Source organism: Lissotriton vulgaris, chromosome 10 (assembly GCF_964263255.1).
Source record: "Lissotriton vulgaris chromosome 10, aLisVul1.2, whole genome shotgun sequence".
Lineage (NCBI taxonomy): Eukaryota > Metazoa > Chordata > Amphibia > Caudata > Salamandridae > Lissotriton > Lissotriton vulgaris.
The window spans coordinates 7,389,945-7,410,506 of NC_141698.1; the positions used below are offsets into that span (position 1 = coordinate 7,389,945).

Sequence of the window (20,562 nt, forward strand, 5' to 3'; positions counted from 1 at the left end):
TGCTGGAGCTGCTCTGGGTCGGGGCTTCTCGGACCCCAAAGCACTCACCAGAGGATCCCTCGGCGGTCGTGCTGGATAGAAGTCGTGCAGTTCTGATGATGGCCGGTCCCTCGAGGTCTCATCGCACCCATGGATCTCAGCTGAGCTGACGATGTGGGTAGAGGTCAGAGGTGCCAGGGAAGCCGGGTCTCGTCAAGCTGGTCGGTCGGATTCCTGAGGAAGGACGTGCAGCAAACCGCAGAGTTCTTAGATGGTGCCTGCGGATGCAGGGTGACTACTCCTTAGTCACAAGGGAGAAATCTTGAGAAGAAGTCGAGAGTTCCTTTCGTAGAAAGTTTCTCGATTCAAAGATGATCTAATTTGGAAGGGTCCCCGCTCCTGCCTTTATTCTAAAGAAAGGGGTGGGTACGCGACTAGGTCCTGCCCTAGGGGTGGGACCAGGAAGGGGGGTGGTTACACCCCTCTCCCATGCCGGACTTTCCCCAGGTCAGGGGCTGGTGTGCCCCTGGAACTGGTTCTAGCCGGCAGATGCGTAGTGAGCACCGGTGCGACTTTCAGTATTTCTTTAAGAGTTTTGTATTGTGCTTAGTACCCTGTCCTCATAAAGAGTCCAGGGTTGTTGTGTTATAAATAAATATCTGTTTATTTTCATAACAACTTGTGTGGTGTCCTTTCACTTGGTGTTCAAGAGGTATATGTGATGGTATAACAGCTGGCTTAACACGCCCTCTAGAGTTTAGCCTAAAGACTGCTCTTGTCCATGCTACTAGGATAGCTGGTCTATAAGGTTGACTTACAACCAATCATCAATAAGGGTCGTTTGGAATAATACATAGTGATCACTAGAATAGTGAGCACTGCATATCAGGCCAACTTCTCACAGTCATCAACTGCTCCTTCAACTCCGCTACCTTCCCAAAAAGCTGGAAACACGCCTAACTCACTGCTCTCCTGAAGAAGCCAACAGCTGACCCCTCTGAACTTAAGAACTACCGCCCCATTTCCCTCCTCCCTTTCCCAGCCAAAGTCATTGAGAAAGCCGTCAATAGCCAGCTCGCCGCCTTCCTTGAATCCAACAACTCCCTCGACCCCTCACTGTCCGGCTTTCGAGCCAAATATAGCACCGAAACCGCCCTCATTGCAGCGACAGATGACATCCGAATGCTACTGGACAACGGAGAAACAGCTGCCCTCATCCTACTCGACCTCTCCGCCGCCTTTGACACAGTCGGTCATAACACCCTCATGCAACGTCGGAATACAAGGAAAAGCCTTGGATTGGATCATCTCGCTCCTCGCCGGGAGAACCCAGAGAGTCCGACTCCCCCCATTCAAATCAGAGGCCACCGAAGTCATCTGCGGAGTACCACAAGGATCATCACTCAGTCCCACCCTCTTCAACGTTTACATGAGTCCCCTCGCATCCATCGCGCGACAACACAACATCATCTCCTACGCTGACGACACCCAGCTGATCCTTTCCCTCACCAAAGACCCTAACACCGCCAAAACCAATCTTCATGAAGGCATGAAAGAAGTAGCCGAATGGATGAAAAACAGCCGCCTAAAACTTAAATCAGACAAAACGGAAGTTCTCATCCTAGGATCTTCACCCTCTGCCTGGGACGACTCTTGGTGGCCATCGGCCCTGGGCACAGCACCCATACCCACAGACCATGCACGCAACCTGGGCTTCATCCTAGACTCCTCCCTCTCGATGACCAGACAAGTTAACGCCGTCTCATCCTCTTGCTTCAACGTACTCCGTATGCTCAAAAAAATCTTTCGTTGGATCCCCACCGAAACAAGAAAGACGGTCACCCACGCACTGGTCACTAGCCGACTGGACTATGGAAACACCCTCTACGCCGGAACCACAGCCAAATTACAGAAAAAACTCCAACGCATCCACAATGCATCGGCCAGACTCATATTGGACATCCCTTACCAAGCTCACATTACCGGCCACCTGAAAGACCTCCACTGGCTTCCCATCAACAAGAGAATAAAGTTCCGTCTCCTCACCCACGCTCACAAGGCCCTCTACAAACTAGGACCCGAATGCCTCAACACACGACTGTCCTTCTACACACCCACCCGCCAACTAAGATCCTCCAACCAAGCGCTTGCCGCAGTTCCGCGCATCCACAGATCCACCATCCACAAAGCGAGAAGCAGCTTTCGACATCCGGTTCGAAGAACTGGAAAAGAAACAGGCACCGAACGAGACAATACCGACGCTTCGAAGGCCTTTTGGCCTTAGGAAAGAGTCAATACAAAGTTTCCGAACTAGAGTCGAGAAAGTACATCCGAACCCAATGGCGGAAAAAAACAATCTGCGGATGGAGAGGATGCCCATGCGCACTGTAGTCCAGGGGAGGAGCCACCTATCTCGTGATACTTCGAAGACTCTGTAGGAGAGTAGGGTCTGCAATCCTATGATCACCCCAGATTTTTGCTTTTTGCTTCACTGGTTTACGACTTCTCTGGCTGTGGGCCTGCTAATCAGACCCACAGCCTTGCTGTTCTCTCACTAAATTGACATGTGTACCCTAGGTGCATTTACCAATTGGTACTGGGCCACCTTATCAGACCCTGTAACTCAGGGCATAGGTGTACCCAGGGCCTACCAGGGGCTGAAGCATGTATTATGCCACCCCTGGCTGGCCATCTAAATCTGACACAACTGGCTGCACGACAGCTGGGGCAAGGTGGTGTAATCACCCTTTGCTTTAGATATAGTATAAATGTAAATTTAAATGTATAGGCATTTATATAGCGCACTACTTACCCGGAGGGTCCCAAGGCGCTTCGACCGCTGCGAAACCCTTCCTGGCTTCCCTGAGAGATGGTCCCTTAATGGGTATCTCCAGGGTGAGACCAGGCATCCCCGGCGGTCTGGTGGGGCCGTTAGTGAAGATGAGGCAAGCTAATGCCCAGAGTTGCCGAGTGTGATCGCTGATCAGAGTGGGCACCGAGGCGAGAGAATTATCGAGTCCGCTGACCCTGGTCCAGAAACCTGCCGCGTCGGGAATCGAACCCTGGTCCCGGGCGTCCTCTGCTCTCGGGTCTGCTGCCTATATCTAACCCTAAAAAATGGACACATAGATTCCTATCAGTCACCCCTATGGCAGGCCTTAACAATCCTGAAGGCAGAGTGCTTGGAATCATGTGAGATGGTGCTCTGGCATGAGCTGAGCCCGTTTGCAGCTTGCGGAACCAAGTCCTAATAGCTGTTCCATGATAACGCGTACCATATACTCTTAAGTGCATTATAATCCTCGCGGTTATATGCTATCTTGGTATCGCTTTATCAAAACATGTCGAGTAAGGTGTCAAACGAATTGGAATACTAACCCCTCGCCAATTCTGGCGACGGGGTTAGCATTCCACCCTTCTAGAGAGACACGACATGTATGTAACTGTGAACCCCGGTTAAGGTTAACTCAAGCCTCAGCATCACAAAATGGATGCTGCCACCACAGACACAAGTCTGACCTCCTGCTGCTGGGAGTCCTTCCAGCGAGGGAGGCTTGGACAAGGGGTTTCCTGTCAGGGGCGGGGCTAGCACCATCCCAGACAGGGTTTTGTGTATCCTGGGTAGGCAGGGCTTTAGAGGAAGGTGACTGCAAGTGGCACCCCGGTGCTCACTATGCATAGGCCGGCTAGAACCAGTTCCAGGGGCACACCAGCCCCTGAGCTGGGGAAAGTCCGGCATGGGAGAGGGGTGTAACCGCCCCCCTTCCTGGTCCCACACATGGGCAGGACCTAGTCGCGTGCCAGCCCCTTTCCTTAGTATAAAGATAGGAGCGGGCCCCCTTCCAAATTAGATAATTCCGAATCTTGACGACTTTCCACGAAAGAACTCTTGAACCTCTTCAGAAGACTCTCCGTTGTGGCTAAGGAGTAGCCACCCTGCACCCGCAGGCACCATCCAAGCATCGCGGTCTGCTGTAAGTCTCTCCTCCGGATCAAGACTGCCCAGCTCGACGAGAACCGGCTTCCCTGACACCTCTGACCTCAACCTGCATCATCAGCCCAGCTGAGATTCGTGGGTGTGACGAGACCTCGAGGGACCGGCCATCTTCAGGACTGCACGACGCTTGCCCAGCACGACCGCCGAGGGATCCTCGAGTGAGTGCTTTGGGGTTTGAGAAGCCCTAACCCTGAGCAGCTCCTTCACCGAAGTCCAGCCCCCCAGCATCCACGAGATCTGCGTGGGGCCCTTCTGCTCTTTGCTGCTCACCGCGTTGTCTGGCTACTTGCCTGCTGGCTTGTGGCCTTCCCGACGACGAACGACGACATTTTCAATGCTGGTCTGGTTGCTCCAGACTGGCCCTTGCTCCCCTCCAACAGAGGAGCACCCCGGACCCTCCTGGTCCACTCCAGACGCCATTTTGAGTCCACCGCGTGGGCTTGAATTTGCCAAGACTTGTTGCCCCAATCCGGGGTCCAGCGACGTCGACAGCAGCAACCATCGTGGGACAGCTCGCACCTCCATCCTGGTCGCCGACAACGCCTCCTGGTCCGTGAGGATGCAGAGCCCAGCGTCGCCCACTCACCTGGTCGAGGTGACTCCATCCGGTGCCATCCTGGTGCCCATCTAATCACTGGCTAGTGATTCAGAACTTGGTCCCCTCTGCTTACAGGTGTCTTCCATCTCCGATCCAGGCTTGGATCACTTCGAACTTCAACACTGGTCGCCTGCCAGCAACTTCTTCTTTCAGGCTCCATAGACTGCAACGAGGATTCCCGACGTCTTTCCAGACCTATGTATCCGCAGCCTCTGGGCTAGGTAACCTCAGAATTTCGGTGCTCCAGCATAGCTTTGCTATCCAAAGGTCCAGATCCTTTTTCGTTTCAGCTCTACCTAGTCGGATTCGTCCGATATCACTAACTTTACGAAATCTAGCATCCATAGACTTTGTCCCGCATCCCGCGTGAGAGTGCACACTCTGAACTCTATCTCCCTAGGCCTACTGCTAGTAATCTGAAGGTTCAGTAGTCAAGTCCTAGCGATCCCAAAGCCTATTAGAGTAGTACTTACCTGCTAGTAATTTCGCATTCCACTTTTGTAGTATATGGTTTTTCGTGCCCCTCGGGCATTTGTGTAAATTGTGCGACTTTCAGTATTTTCTTAAGAGCTTTGTATTGTGCTTAGCACCCTGTCCTCATAAAGAGTCCAGGGCTGTTGTGTTCTAAATAAATATACTTTATTTTCATAACTTGTGTGGTGTCCTTTCACTTGGTGTTCAAGGGGTATATGTGATGGTATAACAGCTGGCTTAACACGCCCTCTAGAGCTTAGCGTGAAGACTGCTTGTATCCACGCTACTAGGATAGCTGGTCTATAAGGTTGACTTACAACCAATCATCAATAAGGGTTGTTTGGACTGATACATAATGATCACTAGAATAGTGAGCACTGCATATCCGGCCAACTTCTCACAGACTCTTCCAGGACAACAATGTGCAATCATCCGGACCCAACACTAGGCGGCGATCTATGCACAGATATGAATTCAGCAGCCCACATGCCTCGAACACATGGGTCGCCCGGAGCCGGGCGGTGGCGTCTGGCCACGTTCCTATCTACGGGCGAACCCGTAGCGAGCCTGGACCAAGTAACCAAAAGAACGTCGGTCAAGGCCTCATTAAAGGGCAGCAGAGGCTCAGCGTAGCATGACTGCGGTTTAAGGAGCTGTGAGGAGGTTAGTCCTCACGGCCGCGACGGGGAGCTCAAGGCCCAAAGCCTTGGCAGCCCTCGTCAACACCACACCATAGGTAGCCCCCCTCCTCCGAAGGCACGGTAGGAGGAGAGACAAATCCAGTGTCCGGAGAGGTGTCCAGGCCACTGGCCTCCCCAAGGTCTCCTGCCCAGTCCTCATGAGACTGACACTCCTTGGCCAGAGGGTCCTCAGACCCCTCCCAATCCTCCTCATCACCCATTTCCTGAGACTCCGGGTTGTAATTGAATGAGGTTGGTTCATAGAAGTGGAAATCTCCAAGCGGCGTCGAGAGCGGCGCCCATCGGCGCCGCTCCGATGTCGGAACCGAAGCAAAGGAGGCATCGGGGGCGGCGCCGCCAGAGGACGGCGCCGGAGGTAACACCTGACGAACCCACGCCGGGGGGGTCGTAAGGTCCACCGGTGACGATCCAGAGCCCGAGGAAGGCCCAGCGGCGTCCCGCGGTGTGGGGATCGTGGGGCCCGGCGCGCCGGGGCCGAAGCATCCGACGGCGTCGGGGTCGAAGCCCCCGACCGGCTAGGGCCCCCTGACGGGACCGCTGGGCCCGAAGGCGCCGCGGAGCCCGGAGGATAAAGGGACCTCATGGCCATGAGGAAGCACTCAATCTCCTCCGGTGTCGCGTTCAGCCCAGGGACCGGAGGGTATGGGGCGGGACGAGACGCCCGCAACTCCAGAGGAGCCGCGTGGGCGGTGTCACCCGAACCCCCGGCCGCATCGCGCGAGCGTCCGGGGGAGTCAGAAGAGCCATGATGCCTCTTCGGCTTCTTGTGTTTCTTACCTGACGACTTGGACCCGGAGGAGTGGTGCCGACTCCCGGAGCTGTGACGGCTCCGTCCCCGCGACCTGTCCCTCGACCTCCCGTGGGACCGAGACCGGGATCTCACTCGGCGCGGGGCCGACTGCCGGAGTTAGAGCCGCCTGCGGGACCGCTCCTGCCTGGCTTTCCTCGAAAGGGCCCAACAGTCGGGGCAGGCCTCGACGCCGTGGTGGACGCCTAGACACATCAGGCACAGGCGGTGAGGATCCGTGACCGACATGGTGCGGTCGAGATCGTCACAATGCTTGAAACCAGGCAACCCTACGGCACCGATCGGAGTCGCAAGACTTCGAAAGGATCAAAAATGATCTCAAAAAAGTTAGTCAAAAATTGACTGAGTTACTGCTTTTTCCAGATCTGCGCTGGCTGGCTCGGAAAAAAGAAGAACTGACGTCAGCACGCGGAGGCGGCGTCTAAGTACTCCGGCGGCGTCTAAGTACTACAACGACCTCATCTTGGCGCCCACGACGCCGACGACGGACGCGGAGCCGCAGACGACTCCTACCGACGCGCAAGGGTACTGCTACACAAAAGTTTCCGGATCCAGTCTGGCGCCTGGGGATATTCTAAGGTAAGGAATCTATCACTAACGTGTCTCTTTCAGATAGGGACAGCAGCCGCCGGCGCATAAGCAGCGCCACATCGGCCTCCGACGAGGCCACCGCCTGTCCCGAGGGAGACTTGGGGATGCGAGCCGAGCCCCGGCAACCTCCCACAGGAGTTTGCGGCGAAGCAGAGGCGCCGTGGACCAAAGGAGGGACCACCGAAGGGCCGTACCCCAACAGCACCACATCCTCCGAACCTGGATCCGAGCCAGTCGACGCCGGAACCCCCGGCGACGTTCTAAGGGCCCGCACATGGCAAGGGATCCGCAGACATCCCAGGAGGGGAAGGAGGAGAAGCAGGTGAGGCCTGCAAGGCCACCGCATATGTCTCCATCTGGGCTCTAACCACCCCCACACCGGGAAACGGAGGATAGGGGGACAAAAATCGGGGCCGCACCACCTACGGAGAGCCTGCGTCCCCAACAGGCTGGGAACCAGCCCTCAGGGACAAACTGTGCCACTTACAGACAGGTGAGTGACGCTCTTGAGGTCTGGGAGAAGGCCGATGTCTAAGACGGCGATTCCTGAAACCCTCCGCAGGGGCCGGGCGTGGTGACTACGCCGACCTGGACATGCGGGCTGAAAGAAGTTTCTTCCGGCACTCCCGCCTGGATTTCGGTTTCATCTGTTGCCATGCCTCACAATCAGTGGTGTTGTGGTGTTCTCACAAACACCACATACAGATGGGGTGAGGATCCGTCGCCGACATCTGGCGCACACAAGATGAGCACGTCTTAAAGCCCGAAGGCATTCGCACACTGTTCCCACACACACACGCAACCGAAAGGGAAAGACCCGAAACAGGCCAGGAGCACGATCCGGATTGCCTGCGATAAAGGAAAAAACAGACTTATGTGCGCCCGGGTGGGACTTATTTGACCTCGCTGACGTCACATACGTGGACGTCAGGGCGTAGTCGTGTGATGCCGTTTCCCCGGCACGCAGGGATGCTGGGCAATTTTTTTTCCGGATCCAATCTCACGCCTGGGGATAATTCAACGTTAAAGAATGTGCGGCTAGTAGTCTTGATCAGATATTCTATCAAAGGACATTAGTACGCAAAAGAGTGAAGCACCTGTACTACTAAGAAATGCATCTCTAAGGACAATTTCACATTAAATTATAAACTATCTTTTAATTTTTTCTAACATGTAAATGTTCTTTTAAGTCTGTGGCTGCAACATTGTTTTCTGCTAAAAAGGCACACAGATACCTTTTAAGTTTACAATATACCATGAGTACCCCCCACCTCACCTTCCCGGTTGGCCTGCAGCGTTGATGCCTGGCTAAGATTGGAGGGTGCCTCGTCCATCAGAACATCTTCTTGCGACTCATCTTCAGTTCGATTCACTGACAAGTCAGAAAAAAAAGTGCATTTCTAAGCAAGAAGTAATAATCCCCTCTACCGGACACATCTTCGTTCCAAGGAGCCATTCAATGCAAAGAAATACCACACCATGAAGTATATATATGTCAAATGTGAACTGACACTGGATTAACAGCTGAGACCAGTGAGGAGAAAAAAACTGGAGAACATCAAATTCCATCACCTACAGTCCGACTAATAGCTCAACACACAAGCAGTGGAATTTTTGATAGTTAACAGCCCGAAACACTGCTCAACACCAATATATAGGGCAGCTACATTTACCTACACCTCAGCTCTCCGGTCTCATACACCCAAATACCTCCTTTTTCCTGGATTCTAGCCGATGTGCAACTTGCATCAATAAAAGTCAGTGTTCTTACCTGCTGACCCGTCTCGCTCTAGAAGTTCATCAATCAGATCTTCCAGTTCATTCTCCACCTACAATTCAAAGTAATTAACATGAACACCTCCTGAATGAGCAAACCAATATTGATATATAGAAAACAGGCACATTTATTCTGCCAAATGTCATTTCCGCTTCTGGTCTACACAAATCCGATAGCATATCTATACTTCCTTAGGCTCACCTTCAAAAGCGTTTACAAAATAAACCATATTGTTTACTAATTATTATTCCCACCATTGCTAGAAGCTTCTACCATGTCCTAGTACTCTACAAATGGCATTGCCAATGACAAATAGGGCTTTAAAGGATGTGCTTCAGAGTTCACTAGCTGGGTCCTGCTGTGGAATATTGAATGAATAAAATCATGCTTATTCGTTTTGCCAAATCAACTTAAGGTAAAGTCGTAATATTTATTTATTTATTTAGGCTATTTGTTAAGCGCTCAAATACCTGTAGGTGTCTCGGCGCTGAGTGAACGAACTAGCTCATGAGGAGATTATTGCTTAAACAGCCAGGTTTTTATCTGTCTGCGAAAGGAGATTCTACCAAATTATGTATTTAAATAAAACATTTCAAATAGCATAAATAAATTCAGATAAAATGCCAGATCACACCTAAACAACCATTACAATGTGAAGTTAATAGAGAGGGGATCCTCCCCTAGAAGTGTGAGTCCAGTACAATATCTAAGTACTTCCCCATGAATTGTGGGTTTTATAAACTACAATTGTGCTACTATATATAAACACTAAAACAAAGCTCCATTGTTACTTAAAATAATAGTCTAATACGCAAGTTCTAAGTTTAACCCTTTTGGCTGGCCAACATTACAAATGTTCTCCGTCCGTTCCATGCATAATGTAGAAAGGCAGATCCTTCTGGTATGGTTACTCCCACATTTTGTCTGGTGGCAGAGGGTTTTTGACCTACTCTCCTAGGATCCTGCTAACCAGGACCCAGAAACTGTGCTTTATCCCCTAAATTGGCATGGTAAGTACTTTTGCACCTTTACAATTGGCTACTAGTGTACCCTTGTAAGTCCCTAGTATATGGTACTGAGGTACCCAGGGGCACAGGTACACTAGGGGTCTCCCATGGGCTGCAGCATGTATTGTGCAATCCATGAGAGCACTAATCCTGTGACTACAGGTTGCCATTGTGGCCTGTGTGAGATGGTGCTTGCACCTATCACAACATATCTATGTTTCCTTATATCTGAGGTCACTGCACTTGCCCTTCAGTACTGAGGGTAGGGTGCTTGGTTATAAGTGAGTGTGCCCCTGCATGAGCAGGGCACCCCTACAGACCCCAGCCCTTAAAGACTATTTAAAACAGGGGACTTGATAAGAGAAGACTGATCAGGAAGCTGAATAAATTCCTTACCTTGGAATTACCCCCAGGCGTCAGACTGGATCCGGAAAGTTTGTCAGCAGTACCCCCGCTCGTCAGAAGGTGGCATCATGCGGCTCTGCGTTAGTCATTGGCGTCGTATCACCGAGATGATGTTGCGGTATCTACTTAGACGCTGCCCTTGAGCGCAGACATCCGTTCTTTACACAACTTTGTGCGCCAGGAACGCAGAGCCATGCAAGATACTGACCACTGGTGCCTTGAAACTAGGGCCCTGAAAGGGATCACCTTAACCCTAGAAATCAGTTCGCAGAAAGAGGAGGTTGGGTGGGGCGGTAAGGAATCTATCACTACTAATGTATCTTACAGATGGAAAATGCTATTTACCAGTATGCATCTGTTCTTGGCATGTAGAGCTGCAGATTTGTACACTATGCATTAAATCGCCAGCTGGTGTTGGGCTCTGATAATTGCAGGTTGTTGTCTTCTTGGAGAAGTCTTTGTCGTCACTATATAGGTGACTCCTCCCTTGGACAATACTGCGCATGGGCATCGGCTCAATCCTTACATTGTTTTTCGCCATGACGGGAAATGATGGAGTTAGTATAGGTGAAGAGAAAAGAAAAGGATGTAAACGCGTGTGCATCTAAGATGAGAACTGGAACGGATACAAGTCCGGGGAGGCGGGAAGGCGTGTACGAATCTGCAGCTCTACATGCCAAGAACAGATGCATACTGGTAAGTAGCATTTTCCGTTCGAGGCATATGAGCTGCAGATCGTACACTATGCATCGATTGTGCAGCAGTGTCTCCCCTAGGGGGGTCGCTTGTATCCATTGCAGTAGTCAGAAATAGTGTCCTAAGGACAGACTGGCCTACTGCAGCTTGCTGCTTGGCTTGTACGTCAACACAATAGTGTTTAGTGAAGGTGTGTATTGTAGACCATGTTGCTGCCTTATATATGTCCTCCAGTGGTATATTTTTTAAGAAAGCCATAGAGGCTCCTAGTTTGCGCGTGGAGTGTGCTCTAGGAGGAACGGTTAGTGTATGTTTAGCTTTTTGATAGCATATTTGTATACACTTTACAATCCACCTGGCAATCCCACCTTTAGAGATAGGGTTGCCTTTGTGTGGAGGAGAGAAAGATACAAAATTGTTTTGTCTTTCTATCTATGTAGTATAGCAGAGCTCTTTCAACATCTAATGTGTGTAAGGCCCTTACTGCTACAGAGTCTGGGTTTTGGAAAAACACAGGTAACTCTACAGATTGGTTTAGGTGAAAAGGTGTGATATCCTTTGTAAGAAATTTAGGATTGGACCTAAGAACTACTTTGTTAGGATGTATTTGAAAAAATGGTTCTTGTATAGTGAACGCTTGTATTTCACTTACTCTTCTGAGACAGGTGATGGCAACAAGGAAAGCAGTTTTCCATGTTAGAAATTGCAGTTCACATTTATGTAGAGGCTCAAAAGGTGGTCCCATGAGTCTCGTAAGGACAAGATTCAGCTTCCATACTGAAGAAGGTGGTAACCTGGGAGGGTTATTCTTTTTAATCCTTCCATAAATGCTTTGATTGCAAGTACCCTAAAAAGACAGGTGTTGCCTGTTTTGTAAATAGGCTGCATTTGCTGCAAGATGTAGGTGTATGGAAGAGTATGCCAAATTAGACCTATGTAGATGTAAAAGGTAACAAATTATATTTTGGATGGAAGCATCCAGTGGATCAATGTGATTATTTTTGCAATATATTGCAAATCTTTTCCATTTGGCAGCATAACACGCTCTAGTAGTGGGTCTCCTAGCCTCTTTAATGATATTCATACAGTCTGGTGGTAAGTTAAGATAACCAAACTCTAAGACTTCAGGAGCCAGATCGCCAAATTCAGTTGGTTTGGGTCTGGATGTCTGATTTCTCCATGGTTCTGTTTGAACAGGGAGGGTGTGAGCTGTAACTTTTGATGTGAAACCAGAGAGAGGTCTAGTAGTGTGGTGAACCACGGCTGGCGTGCCCATGTGGGAGCTGTGAGAAGTTGGCCTGATATATGATGCTCACTAGTTCTAGTGATCACCTTGTATCAGTCCAAACAACCCTTATGGTGATTGGTTGCAAGTCAACCTTATAGACCAGCTATCCTAATGGTAGCATGGACAAAGCAGTCTTAGGCTAAACTCTTTTGGCATGTGAAGCCAGCTGTTTTACCACATATAACCCCTTGAATACCAAGTGAAGGGACACCACACAGGTTGTTATGAAAATAAACAAGATATTTATTAACAAACATACACCTCTGAACGCTTTATGAGATCAGAGGGCTAAGCACATGACAATCTCTTAGGAAAAATAAGTTTTAACAACAACAACAAAGGCTTTTATAAAGCGCTTGGTGACGCCATCACGGCGTGTCCCCGCGCTGTGGAAAGAAGTCAGGTGCAAGAGGGGAGTTACAGGGAAAACAGGTGAGTTTTTAGGCTTTTCCTGAAGGCAGTCTCTGAGTCCGCTAGTCTGATCTCCATAGGGAGAGCATTCCATTCCCTGGCAGCCATGACCCTGAAAGAGCGGCCACCCATTCTAGCTTTCCTAATACGAGGTACTGTGAGCAAGCCAGTTCCCCTAGAGCGAAGAGTTCTATTGGGCTCATAGGGAATGGCTAAGTCATTCATATAGGAAGGAGCTTTTTGGGAGATGATCCTGTGGCACATTAGTAGTGCTTTAAAAAGAATTCTCTTTTTTATGGGCAGCCAATGGAGGGTATCTAGAGCAGGTTTGGAAGGGGCTCTCTTGGGAAGTCTAAGGACTAGACGTGCTGCTGTGTTCTGTAGGACTTGAAGTCTCCTGATGTTATTTTGCGATGTACCGAGCAGAAGCACATTCCCATAATCTATTCTCGAAGTCACGAGCGCCTGTGTCATAGTGCGCCTTGCTTCAAGAGGGAGGAGATCCAGGGTACGGTTAAGGGTCTTCAAGACCCCATAGCATTTGCCGACTACCCTGTTCACGTGGCCGTCGTAGGAGAGTTTAGGATCAACCCAAATCCCCAGATTTTTGGCTGCTTCACAGGGAGTGGGTAACGGCCCCAGACATGAAGGCCACCACTCCTTGGTCCAGCTCGAATCCCTACCTCCCATAACAAGAACCTCTGTCTTCGAGCCATTGAGCTTCAGGCAGTGTTGGGTCATCCAACCTGCCAGAGCTTGCATGCAGGATTTAAAGTTGTCTGGAGAGACAGAGGGGGCTTGGGATAGGGAGATGAGAAGTTTGGTATCGTCGGCATATGAGACTAATTCAATGCCGAACGATAAGACCACTTCAGCCAGAGGAGCCATATACAGGTTGAACAGGGTGGGGCTCAGGGCAGAGCCCTGAGGCACCCCCTGTTCCAAGGCAATGCTGTCAGAGAGAAAAGCACCTCTCTGAACCTGAAAGCTGCGGCCGGTGAGAAAAGCTTTAAGCCAGCCCAATGCTTCCTGGGTGACCCCGGCTTTGTTCAGACACTGTAGCAAGATGGAGTGTGCTACAGTGTCGAACGCGGCACTCAGGTCCAGCATTATAAGTGCCATGGTCTGTCCTGCATCTACCCCTGCCCGTAAGGTTTCTGTCGCTCTCAGTAGGGCGGTTTCGGTAGAATAACCTGCCCTGAAACCTGATTGGGAGTTGTGAAAAGCACCATTTGATTCTAGATGGGCCATAATTTGGCTATTAGCTATTTTCTCAGCCACCTTCGCCAAGTAGGGCAGCAGCGAGATGGGCCGAAGGTTCTCCAGAGTGTCCTGACTGATGTTGGGTTTTTTCTTTATTGGCAGCACAATAGCTTTTTTCCATTCCATAGGGAGGGTGGCCGTGGAGAAGGAAAGTTGGAGGATGTGCCTGAAATGATACTCGAGGACCTCTAGACTGGCTGTAAGTATCCTGGGGGGGGGCAGGGTCGCGAGGAGAGCCAGACTTTATACTCCTACAGATGCTGGTAAGAGCAGTAGTGTGGGGAACACAGAAGCTGGTCAGGCATTTTTTTGTGTGGATAAGCTCCAGATTTTCAGTGAAGTCAGATCCGGATGGCATGTCGGTGGAGAAATTAGAATAGATGGTAGTGATTTTATTAGCAAAGTAATTGGCAATATCATTGCATTTTGCTACCGAGTCATTAAGGGCATTACTCTCGTTGGTGACTACCGAGATTTCCTTAAAAAATTTATAGAGCTCCTTAGAGGAGTTTTCTGCTTCACCTATCCGATTCTTATAATGTTGAGCTTTAGCAGAGCGTATCAGTTTATAATATCTTGCTTGCTCTTTTTTATAATGGTCTTTAGCAGTGGGACAGAAGTTGACACGCCACTCTCGTTCCAGTTTTTTACAGGCGGTTTTGGCGTCTTGGAGTTCAGAAGTGAACCAAGGGGAAGGTTTCCTCAATTTCTTGTTGGGCATTGATCTTCGGATGGGAGCAGTTTCATCAAGGACCGTTAGGATAGTATTTTTCAGACAAGTATAGGCGGTCTCACAGTCGGAGCCTTTGGGAGGTCCAGCCAGTTTGAGCTTGTCAGCAAACGTGTTAGAATTAAAATTTTTCCATTTGCGACAGCGATAGGTCAGCGGGTTTTCATTCTTAGCTACAGTATCAGTTGCTAATATGTGTAAGGGAATCACAAAATGGTCAGACCAAGGCACGGGAACAGGAGGAAGCACTTTTACTCCGTTCCAGTTGCCAAATATTGGATCAAGCAGGTGACCCTGTCTATGAGTGGGGCTTTGATTTTTAAGATCTAGTTGCAGAGACAGTAGTTCTGTTTGTATGCTGATGGCATCTTTATCCCCAGCATCATCAAAGTGTATATTCATATCACCCAACACCAGAAGTCTAGATTTCCTAAGCGCAAGATGGGCTGTGGCCTCTATGAGGCTGCACGTGAAATCATACAGTCTGCCTGGGGGTCTGTAAAGAAGAAGGCCAGATAGGGAGTATTTAGGACTCACTATAATAGTAAAAGATCCAGCTTCGCAGTGATCAATATTCACCGGCGATAGAGAGCATTCCAAGGGGGCTCTGACGGCAATGGCTATTCCGCCTCCCCTACCATCCTGCCTATCGAGCCTGGCGAGGGAGTATCCTGGAGGCATCGCCTGATTTTAGTTGCACAAATTACAATGGTGCCCTAGGGGCACGACAAACCATATACTAAGTAAGTGGAATGTGAAAGTTGATAAAAGGAATGGAGCTGTCCAGAGGCTGTAGGATCGCTGGGACCACGCTACACTAAATCTAGGTAGGTAATAGGAGGCCCACGGAACGCATGTGCAGAGTGTGAATTCACACGCGAGATGCGTAACAGTGTCTATGGACAGTACAGTTCAAGAAAAAGGTGAGTACGGACAATCCTGACTAGGTAAGACAAAAACAACTGTGGAACTGGACACTAGGAGAGTCAAGCCACCCTTGAGCACCGAAATGCTCGTGTTACCTCACCCACAGGCTGCGGGTGCATAGGTGCCAATTCGTGTTGGGTTCCGGCGTTGAAGTCTATGGAGCCTGGAAGAAAAGATGCTGCAGGCGATCAGGAGGAAGATGTCCAGTGTGATCCATGGGTGGATCAGTGAGGAGGATAACCTGAAAGCAGAGGGGACAATGTTCAAAGTCACTAGCCAGTGCTTGGAGTGGAACCAGATGTTGTCGTCACGATCAGGTGAGGGTGGACGCTGGTCTCTGCAGCCACGTGGACCAGGTGGTGTCTTCGATGACCAGGATGGAGGCAAGTGCTGTCCCACGCAGGCTCTCGCTGTCGGCGGTGTCGGATCCGGGTTTGGAGTCAACAGGCCTTGGCAAAGGCAACCCACACGGTGAGTGGAAACGGCGTCTGGAGTGGACCAGGAGGGTCCGGGGTGCTCCTCTTTTGGAAGGGAGCAAGGGCCAGTCTGGAGCAACCAGACCAGCAGTGAAGATATTGAAGTTCTTCGTCTAGGAGGTCATTAGCCAGCCGGCAAGTGACCAGACAACGAGTTGAGCAGCAACAGGCAGAAGGGCCCCACGCAGATCTCGTGGATGCTGGTGGGCTGGTCTTCGGTGCCGGAGCTGCTCGGGGTCGGGGCTTCTCAGTCCCCAAAGCACTTGGACGAGGTTACCTCAGAAGTCGTGCTGGAGCGAAGTGCTGCTTCTTTCAAGATGGCCGGTCCCACGTGTCTCGTCGCACCCACGGATCTCAGCTGTGCTGCAGATGTAGGTAGAGGTCGGAGAGGTCTGGGAATCCGGGTCTCGTCGGGCTCTGAAGTCTGGATCCTCGAGGGAAGACGACAAAGGGAAGCCGCTGGACGCTGATGGTGCCTGCTTGTGCAGGGTGTACACTCCTTGCCCACAAGGGAGATTTCTTTAGTCTTCTGTGGAGCAGAACGTCGAAGTCCAGAGTTTCTTCTTGTAAAGTTGTTCAGGATAATCTAATTTGGAATGAGACCAGCTCCTACCTTTATCCGGCTAAAGGGGGCTGTACTACGACTAGGTCCCTCCTCTGGGTGGGTCCAGGAAGGGGGGTGGTTACACCCCCTATCCTTTGTCCGGTCTTGCGCCAGAGCTGGGGCTGGAGAGCCCCAGGAACTGGTTTAGACCAGTGTATGCACAGGGACACCATGTGTGCCCCAGGCATGTCTCATTCCTTTCAGCCCTGTCCTACCTAATACACAAAATCCTGTCTGGGGTGGTGCTAGCACCTCCCAAGGCAGGAAACCCTTTGTCCAAGCCTCCCTCGCTGGAAGGACTCCCAGCAGCAGGAGGTCAGACTTGTGTCTGTGGTGGCAGCATCCATTTTGTGATGCTGAGGCTCGAGTTAACTTTAACCGGGGTTCACAGTTACATACATGTTGTGTCCCTCTAGAAGGGTGGTATGCTACCCCCGTCGCCAGAATTGGCAAGGGGGTAGTATTCCAATTCGTATGACACCTTACTCGACATGTTTTGATAATGCTATACCAAAGTTAGCAATAACCGCGAGGATTATAATGCACTTAAGAGTATATGGTATAGCGTTATCATGGAAACAGCTAAAGGACTTGGTTCTGACAGCTGCAGACAGGCTCAGCTCATGCTAGAGCACCATCTCACATAATTCCAAGCACTCTGCCTTCAGGATTGATAAGGCCTGCCATAGGAGTGACTGATAGGAGGATATGTGTCCATTTTAGGGTTAGATATAGGGATACTATATATAAAGCAAAGGGTGATTACACCACCTTGCCCCAGCTGATTGGTGGCTTAATACATGCTGCAGCCCCTGGGTGCACCTATGCCCCGGGTACCTAAAGGTACACTGTATAGGGGCTGATTAGGTGACTCAGTATTCAATTAGATATGTACCTAGAGTACATGGAATCCATTTTACAGAGAGAGCAGTGGGCCTGGGGTCCTGAATAGCAGGGCCCCAGGTCAACTAAGTCGAAAAACCAGCTAAACACCAGGCAAAAAGTTGGGGGCAACCATAGACATATATATCCACCTTCCTACACCCATCCCTGCGCACTTGACCATCAAGGCAATAATGTATTGCGAACATGTGCAATGATGTCCACGTCGCCGCCTGACGTATCTTGGACTGGGACACCCTGAGCCATGGCCATGGTCACAGAATTTCCGCTGGTGGAGTAGGCTCTCAATCTCTCAGGGGGCTGTTTCTTCTCCAAGGCGTAACAGATTTTAATGCAGAGAACAACCCAGCGGGAGATGGTTCTCTCCTACACCACTTCATTTCCCCTCTTTGCTACCACATACCCAACGAAGAGTTGGTCATCCACCCAGAACTCTCTTGTGCGGTCAAGGTAGAACGACAATGCTCTTTTAGTGGCCAGACAGGGAAGATGCTCCTCTTCCTTAGAGGGGTGCGGGGGAGCAAAGAAGGTCGGTAAAGTAATGGATTGGCCCAGATGAAATGGGGTCACAACCTTTGGTAAGAAGGATACACTGGTGCGAAGCACCACCTTGTCCGGAAAGGACGTGAGGTAAAGAAGCGAGCAAGATAACGGCAACTCACTCACCCGCCAGGCAGACGTGATGGCCATCAAGAAGGATGTATTGATGGACAACAGCCAGAGGGGACAATTGTGTAAAGGCTCAAAAGGAGCACACATTAGACAGGCAAGGACCAAATTAAGGCCCCATTGTGACCTAACGAACAAGTTACTTACCTTCGGTAACGATATATCTGTAAGACACATTAGTTAGTATTAGATTCCTTACCTTAGAATATCCCCAGGCGTCAGTCTGGTTCCGGAAACTTTTGCGTAGCAGTACCCCTGCGCGTCGGTAGGCGTCGTCTGCAGGCGTCCCCCTGCGGCTCCGCGTCCGTCGTTGGCGTCGTGCGCCGTGATGACGTCGCTGGAGTATATAGACGCCGCCTCCGCGCGCTGACGTCAGTTCTTTGCACACAGCTTTTCCGCGCCAGAACACGCAGAGCCATGTGAGAACCAACACTGGTGCCAATTGAAACTAGGGCCCTGAAAGGGATGTCCTTAACCCTAGGTATCAGTTCGCAGAACGGGGAGGATGGGTGGGTCGGTAAGGAATCTAATACTAACTAATGTTTCTTACAGATATATCGTTACCGAAGGGAAATAACTTGTTCATCTGAAAGAAACACGTTAGTATTAGATTCCTTACGTTAGAATAGATACCCCAGCAATACCAACCCCGGTGGTGGGTCTGCGAACCAATACATTCCTACACCAGAAAGTCCTGGAGGACAGAACGGCCAAAGAAGCCATCCCTCCGGACTTGTGCCTCGCAAAGGTGTTCAGCGAGGCCCACGTAGCCGCCTGGCAAATGTCCTGCTAGGGGACTCCCCGGCCCAGGGCAGTAGTAGCCGCCGTGGCCCGAGTGGAATGGGCCCTCAGCCCAACAGGAGGCTCCTTCCGAGCCAAAGAGTAGCACGCTTTGATGCACAGAACGACCCACCGAGAGATGGTCCGTTTATGTACCGCCCGTCCCTTCTTCGCACCCACGTAGCCAACAAACAGTTGGTCATCCACCCGGAACTGGCGTGTGCGATCCATATAAAATGAAAGCGCACGTTTGGGGTCCAGACGATGGAGCCGCTCTTCATCCTTTGAAGGATGCGGAGGCGGGAAGAAGGAAGGGAGGGTGATGGACTGCCCGATGTGAAAAGCAGAGACAACTTTGGGCAGGAAAGAAGGCCTAGTTCTCAGAACCACCTTATCTGGATGAATGGACATGAAAGGAGGTTTGACAGAAAGAGCCTGGAGCTCACTAACCCTCCTGGCAGAGGTGATGGCAAACAGGAAAGCCGTCTTTAAAGTCAGGAGACGGATAGGACAAGAATGAAGCGGCTCAAAGGGAGCACACATCAAGAGTGTTAGAACCAGGTTCAAGTCCCACTGAGGCATCACAAACGGAATAGGTGGATACATGTGTGTGATGCCCTTCAAGAATCTCGTTACAATGGGGGACTTGAACAAAGAAGGCTGATCAGGCAGCCTCAGAAAGGCCGAAAGGGCAGAAAGGTAGCCCTTGATAGTGCCCAGAGCAGAGCCCTGCTGGGCAAGAGAAAGAAGGAAAAGAAGAACCTCCGAAAGAGGGGCAGAGAGAGGATCCACAGCCTTTGCTGTGCACCATGCCACAAACTTGTTCCACCGACAGGCGTATACCAATTTCGTGAAGGAACGCCTGGCTGCCAGAATCACATCGCAAACTTCAGGAGGCAAGTCAAATGGCCTCAACTGCCGCAGCTCAATCTCCATGCATGGAGGTGGAGGCTGGACAGGTTCGGGTGGAGGACCGTCCTGTTGCTGCGACAGAAGGTCCTCCTGAAGGGGCCGGCGGATCGGGGGACCGACTGACATGCTGAGTAGCTCGGGATACCAGTACCTTCGAGCCCAGTCCGGAGCCACAAGGATAACTTGGGCCCGGTCGCGCCTGATCTTCAGCACTCTGGGCAGAAGTGGTATAGGCGGAAAGGCGTATAACAGACCGCAACTCCACTCGCGCCGAAAGGCGTCGACGTGCGAGTGCCGTCTTGGAAACTCCAACGTGCAGAACTGATGACATTGCGCGTTCTCTTCTGTGGCGAATAGATTTAACCAAGGCTCTCCCCATTGCCGAAAGAGGCCTTGCGCCACGTCAGAGTTCAGACGCCATTCGTGATCCATCGAGCACCGACGGCTGAGTTCGTCCGCCCTGGCGTTCAGAGAACCTGCCAGGTGTTGAACCGTCAGAGTCACGCCCTGACGTTCCTGCCATTGCCAGAGGCGCGGAGCCTCCTGGCAAAGGGTCCACGACCCCA

The 20,562-nt window shown here is 50.9% G+C and overlaps 1 protein-coding gene across 2 annotated transcripts in view; it reads right to left on the minus strand.

Moving 5' to 3' along the window:
• HUWE1 (HECT, UBA and WWE domain containing E3 ubiquitin protein ligase 1) overlaps positions 1-20,562 on the minus strand; it is a 1,800,886-nt gene that overhangs the window by 710,501 nt on the left and 1,069,823 nt on the right. For both annotated transcript variants that reach the window (XM_086940169.1, XM_086940170.1), the window contains 2 exons: positions 8,920-8,977; positions 8,425-8,520 (listed from right to left, as the gene is read on the minus strand). In XM_086940169.1, coding sequence (XP_086796295.1) covers positions 8,425-8,520; positions 8,920-8,977 — 154 coding nt within the window. The remainder of the gene's footprint in view (positions 1-8,424; positions 8,521-8,919; positions 8,978-20,562) is intronic.